Source organism: Castor canadensis, chromosome 18, assembly GCF_047511655.1.
Source record: "Castor canadensis chromosome 18, mCasCan1.hap1v2, whole genome shotgun sequence".
NCBI lineage: Eukaryota > Metazoa > Chordata > Mammalia > Rodentia > Castoridae > Castor > Castor canadensis.
Genome location: NC_133403.1, coordinates 35,099,430 through 35,105,429, shown reverse-complemented (window position 1 = coordinate 35,105,429; position 6,000 = coordinate 35,099,430). Strand labels below are relative to the sequence as shown.

Sequence of the window (6,000 nt, the reverse complement as noted above, 5' to 3'; positions counted from 1 at the left end):
CAGAGTCTAAAAGCCAGCAGGACCGTGCTCCTCTGGACCAGACAGTGGTCCCCTGCCTCTTGGGTTTCCAGAGGACACCAGCATGCTTTGGCTCGTGGCCACCCCCTCCATCACCCACATCTTGCTCCCACTGTCACAGCTGCTGCTGACAACAGGCCAGGCGCTCACCGACTGGCCCAGGGGACCTGGAGAGGCAGAATTGTCTACACTTCTCTGTAGTCCCACTTTCTGTCCTCTTAGTTCTTCTCGGTGAAATGCAGGCCCCAAAAATATTCATGGAAATTCCAGAAATCACAGTTCATAAGTTCTAAATAAGCTTTTAATGATAGTGTATTATTGTAATTGCTCTGCATTCTTTTGTTTGTAGACTTGTTGGGGACATGCACGTCTAGGGAAAAGAGGATACACAGGGTTCGTTACTATCTGGGATGTCAGGCTTTGCTGGGGGTCTCGGGCCATACCCCTCGGGGACAAGGGGGACCGCAGGAATTGTGTTCTCTGAGATCTCTGATCCCCTCAGTAAGCTGGAGACTAAGCTCACTCGCTTTGCAGGGCCGAGGAGATTGGAGCAAGTCAGGTTTGTACAGATGCTTTGGTGTAGGGCACGGTAAGGACTAGGGAAGGCTGCAAATTTCATAATGGTGGCGACAATGACAACTGCCACCATTGTCACCCAACACTTTCATTTCCCTAACAGCTTGAGACAGAGGGAGGGGTGTGACTTCAGCCTGGGCATCAGCTGTCTGGAAGAGGTGAGCCTGGCCCCATCCCCCTGCTCACAGGAATCTGACCAGCACTGGGGGAGAAGGGTGCCCGGGAGCCAGCATGGAGGGAGGCTGGGGCATCACAAAGTCAGAGAAGAGGGACAGCTCGGTGCCAGGGGCCAGAGAGGATGACAAGGCTCAAGAGCTCCATCTCTGGCTCAGGCAGTCTTGGGTTCGAGTCCCAGGCTCCCCTTGGTTGCTCTGGACCTGGGCACCCGATTTGCCTCTTGGGTTCCTTTTTTGCAGAAGGTGCCTGTGAACAACGTCCACCTCCTTGGCTTGTGGCAATTAAGGGTCACTGTCATCCAGAAGAGGTCAAGGTCACCTGGAAAGGACAGTGTGATCCTGCTGAGGAGTCTGGATTGGGAGGATTGACTTCCTTCCCTTCCTTATCCAGTCTGTCTTCTCTTTTCCTCAGACACCAGAGCACTGACGTCCTGATCTTACGCTTCTGTCACCAGAAGTGGAAAAGATGTTAGACGACCTTTGCCCCTCTCTGAAATGTGGGTCACAGTAGCTTTGATCATGGGTGCTGTGTAGTCTAGAAAGAGAGAATGCACAGAAAGCATTTGATGTTAAAATGCCAGGGGTTAAAAGTTAGAATGGATTGAGCCTGAATTCTGACTGTGTGACATGGGCAAGTGACTTAACCTCTCTGAATGACAATTCCTTGTCTGCAAAATTAGGATGGTATGCCAACCACAAAGGCCACTGTTGCTACTAAGGGATTATTAAGATATCCTATTAACTACAATGATGATGACAGAGCCAGGTGTGGTGGTGCACACCTGTAATCCCAGCTCCTCAGGAGGGAAGCAGAAGTAAGAGAATCAAGGTCCAAGGCCAGCCAAGAGAAGTCGGTTTGAGACCCTATCTGGAAAACAAACTAGATGCAAAAGGACTGGTGCGGGGAGGGCAAGGCTCAAGTGGTAGAGCCCTTGTTAGCAAGTTCGAGGCCCTGAGTTCAAGTCCTAGTATCAAAAGTAACGATGACATCACTGAAGCCCTTTACATTGACCTAGTAGGGAACTGGGGCTCAGAGGGAGGAAGCACCTTGCCCAAGGTCACACAGCAAGTTGGCGATGATCAGTCACACAGGCAGCGTCCTGCAGGATCAGAGCTCCAGGCAAATTCCTGGCACGAGCTCTGGGTACAGGAGCCTGAGAGGACGCCCAGCCAGTGTTCCTCCTCTGCGGCTTATTTCCCTGTGTGAAGGGCACAGCGTCGTCCCCAGCCTGGGGACTGTCGATGCACCCGGGTGGCCGGCCTCGGCTCTGCACGCTGAGGCATCGGGTGGCACTGGAGCCCTCATTGCCTCCATCATTTATTTTGGACAGGACGCAGGATGGGAGGTGAGGAATCGGCTGCTGGCCGGTGACAGAGTCTCAGGAGCCAATGCTGCCACCAAGAATGGCCCCATCCCTACCCCGGTGCAGGCAGGAACTCAGCTCCCAGTTCCCACCCAGCTGCAGTCCTTGATTGAATCCCAGAACGAAGAGGCCGCCATCCACTGCCTTAAAGGTTTTGCTTGCTTGTTTTCAAAAAGCCACTTCACAAACATTTTTAAAAAGCAGGGATTTGTGAACTAAGTGTTAAGGAGGCAGTTTCAGGCAAGCAGTGGGGTGGGACTCCCAGCTCCTGCATTCGGATGCATCTCTGAGCAGGGCGTCACCTTCCCACCCCGCTCTGCGGATGGAAGAATGTCCAGTGTTTTCTGGAGCCAGTGTGATGAGGGTAAAACTGCCTTGCATTAAGGACTCTCTGAGCACCCGGGATGCCCAGCCCCCAGGCCTCGAGGATCCCGACAGGAGATGCTACGGTTGGAAGACAGTTGTCACTCTGGAAGGGGTGTGAGTGATCGAGTCGTAGATGGATGACTCTCTGACTGTTTTTTTTTTTTTTTGGTAGGTGAGAACGGGTTCTGGAGAGGTGGGCTCAGAGCCCAGCGGCACACCCGAGCCTGCCCTCAGTTTCCCTCTCTGTAAAATGGGCACATTCCTGCACATCCACTACATTTTAAAATACTGAAGAGCTGCAAAGAAAAGCAGAGCAGCTGCGTCTCATAGGCACGACATCCTCTGGGGAGTTTGCAAGCTGTACAGAAGTCGCAAAATCGAGTGGAGTTGCAATCTAGGAACAAAGAGGATAGGAGACCGAGGTGGCAGTTTGAACAACCCCCCACATTCACAGGGCCACCCGACCTCTGCTGTGAAGGGAAGTGTTGATTGTGAGGGGTGGGACCGGGAAGCCCCTCCTGACGGCTGAGGACCAGGGGTCCCCGGGAAGCCCTGAGGCTCACGGAGCTGTACTCTGCTGAAATAATATTATTTATTATTTTTGGCTGGGCTGCTCACTTTCGGGGAGAGTGTGGGGTCTCAGGTGACCTCCCCGCTCCCCTCGTTTGTGAAAGGGTTCATTGTGCGTGCACACCTCCAGGAGGTGTTGTGCGGCTCAGACACAAATGGCAGAACAGAAAGGTCCCTCAGCCTCTGGGTGGGCTGCCTCAGACACCCCAACTGTGCCACAGTAGAGCATCTGAATGCTTATGTGGGGGTCACCGTCCCAGCCAGCAACTGGATCTGCTGTGCCCAGGCTGGGGGACCCGGGGCGGTGCAGGACTCAGGTAAAAGTGTGATTTCTGAGCCAGAAAGATTGAAGCTCGAATCCTGGCTCTGCCACTTCCCTGCTGTGTGACCTCGGATAAGACGCCTAACCTCTCTGAGCTTTTGTGTCCTCTGTGAACTGTGAAAACCCATAGCTGTCATTTAGGATTGCAGTAAGGATAAAACAAAGCCCCTGGTACCGAGTAGGAGCAGGACAAAGGCAGCTGTTGTGTTTTTCATCATGTTTTTCAAAATGGGTGGCACTTACAAGAAACAAGAAGACTGAAGGTGACACAAGGAAACCCCTAGGTTTGTACAATTAGGGACCAAAGAAAGGGCAAGTCACTTACTGATTAGAAGGAGACTGATTTTCAAATGCGAGCCAATTAAAAAATCATAGCAAATGAGTAATTGTCTAGTCGTACACAGATAGGGTTACGTTTTTTAAGGAGGTTGATGAATGACTTAACCACAGAAGGCTGGCGGTGTAGGGCCTCTCTCCTCTCTCTCTCTCTCTCTCTCTCTCTCTCTGGTAGTACTGGGGTTGAACTCAGGGTCTCACATTTGCCAGGCAGGCGCTCTACCACTTGAGCCACTCTACCAGCCCTTTTTTGTGATGGGGTTTTTCAAGATGGTGAACTATTTGCCCAGGGGCTGGCTTTGAACCGTGATCCTCTTGATCTCTGCCTCCTGAGTAGCTAGGATTACAGGCGTGAGCCACTGGGCCTGGCTTTTGTTTTTCTTTTTCTTTCTTTCTTTTTTTTTTTTTGAGACAAGTTCTCCTTATGTAGTTCAGGACTCTTCTGCCTCCACTTCCCGAATGCTGGGATTACAGATGTGCACCACCACACCCAGCTTTAGTTTTTCTTTCTTATTTGTGGTCTGACACAGACACCATCAACACCGCCCTGCCGGCTGATAAGATCACAGCAGGGCTGAGGTCCAGGCTTGAGGAGGCTTCGATTCTGGCTGTCCTCATCCTCTCTGCAACCCTGAGCGAGTTCTTGGTCTCTGAGCCTCTGTTTCCTCATGGGTACAAAGGGATTTTGTGATTACACAATTGAGCTCAAAGGAATAATTTTACTCTAAGGAATCACAAATCAATGGAGAAGCCTAACAACGTGAAGAAAAACAGGCCAAGGTTGTGAAAAGACGGTGCACAAAACCAAAATACAAATGGACCTTAAACCTGCAAGTGTGTTCTATCCTCACTCATAAGAAAAATGCTAATTTAAACCACACCAATTACTATTTGTGAGTGTGTGTGTTACTGAGGTTTGAACTCAGGGATTTGAGCTTGCCAGGCCATGTGACCCACACCCCCAGCCCTTTTTCCTTTCATTACTTTTCTAATAGGGTTTGCTGCTTTTTGCCTAAGCTGGCCTTAGACTGTGATCCTCCTATCTATATCTCTTGAGTAGCAGGGATTGTAGGCATGATCAGCACACCTGGTTTGTTTGTTGAGATATGGTCTCAATAAGTTTTTGTCCAAGGCTGGCCTCAAACCATGATCTTCCTGATCTCCACTTTCTGAGTAGCTGGGATTACAGGCGTGACCCACCACAATTATGATTTTTTGTTGTTATTGTTCTAGAGTTTGAACTCAGGGCCTATACCTTGAGCCACTCCACCAGTGATGGTGATGGGTTTTTTTTTGAGATAGGGTCTCGTGCACTATTTTGGCTTTGAGCCTCGATCTTCTGATCTCTGCCTCCTGAGTAGCTAGGATTATAAGTATGAGTCACTGGCACCCAACTCATGACTCTGATTTTTTAATCAACAAATTTGCAAAGATCAATTTGATAGATCTGTATTGGTAAACGTAAACTGTACTAAATTCTAGGGAAAAAATTTATACTATCAAAAGTATAAGCTGGTGGGTTATGTGGCTCACACCTGTAATCCTATCTGCTCAGGAGGCAGAGATCAGGAGAATCTTAGACCAAGACCACCTGGGGCCAAAAAGTTCAAGCAACCCCATCTTACCCAATAAAAAAAAGCTGGGTGTGGTGGTACACGCCTGCCATCCCAGCGGCACGAGAACTGTAAATAAGGATTGTTGTCCAGGCAGAAGTGGGAGATCCTATTTGAAAAATAACGAAAGCAAAAAGGACTGAGGGCGTGGAACAAGTGGTAGAGCATCTGCCTAGCAAGTGCAAGGTCCTGAGTTCAAACCCCAGTGACACCAAAAAAAAAAAAAAGGTACGGGCTGAATCACACAGTCTATGTCCAAATCCCTGCAAGGTATGAATGGTACCTGACAGGCCTAAGAAGGTTTGCCGAGGGTAAGTTAAGAATTTCCATATGAAGAGAAGGTTCTAGGTTATCCCAGTGGGGCGGAGGTCATCACAGGAGTCCTCATAAGAAGAAGGCAAAGTCCTTTGATGATGCAGAGGGGGCCACAAGCCAAGGAATGGCAGCAGCCACTAGGAGCTGAAACACGAGAACTAGAGCTCGTAGAAGGAGCTGTCCACAGCTGTCCACACCTTGACACTGGTGAAATCGCTCCCAGACTTCTGACTCCAGAACTGTGGGAGAACACGTCTGGGCTAAGTTGTCACAGCAGCCACAGGAAGTACAGACACCTCTCCCCGGCACCTCGACCCCTAGGATGTCACCCGCCAGACACAATG

General features: G+C 50.0%; 1 protein-coding gene across 1 annotated transcript in view; it reads right to left on the bottom strand.

The window, feature by feature from the left end:
• Positions 1–301: 301 nt before the first annotated feature.
• Positions 302–6,000, bottom strand: part of Spring1 (SREBF pathway regulator in golgi 1) — a 94,009-nt gene continuing 88,310 nt past the window's right edge. Inside the window, exon 5 of the mRNA XM_074060845.1 lies at positions 302–1,305. Coding sequence (XP_073916946.1) covers positions 1,288–1,305 — 18 coding nt within the window. The 3' untranslated portion in view covers positions 302–1,287. The remainder of the gene's footprint in view (positions 1,306–6,000) is intronic.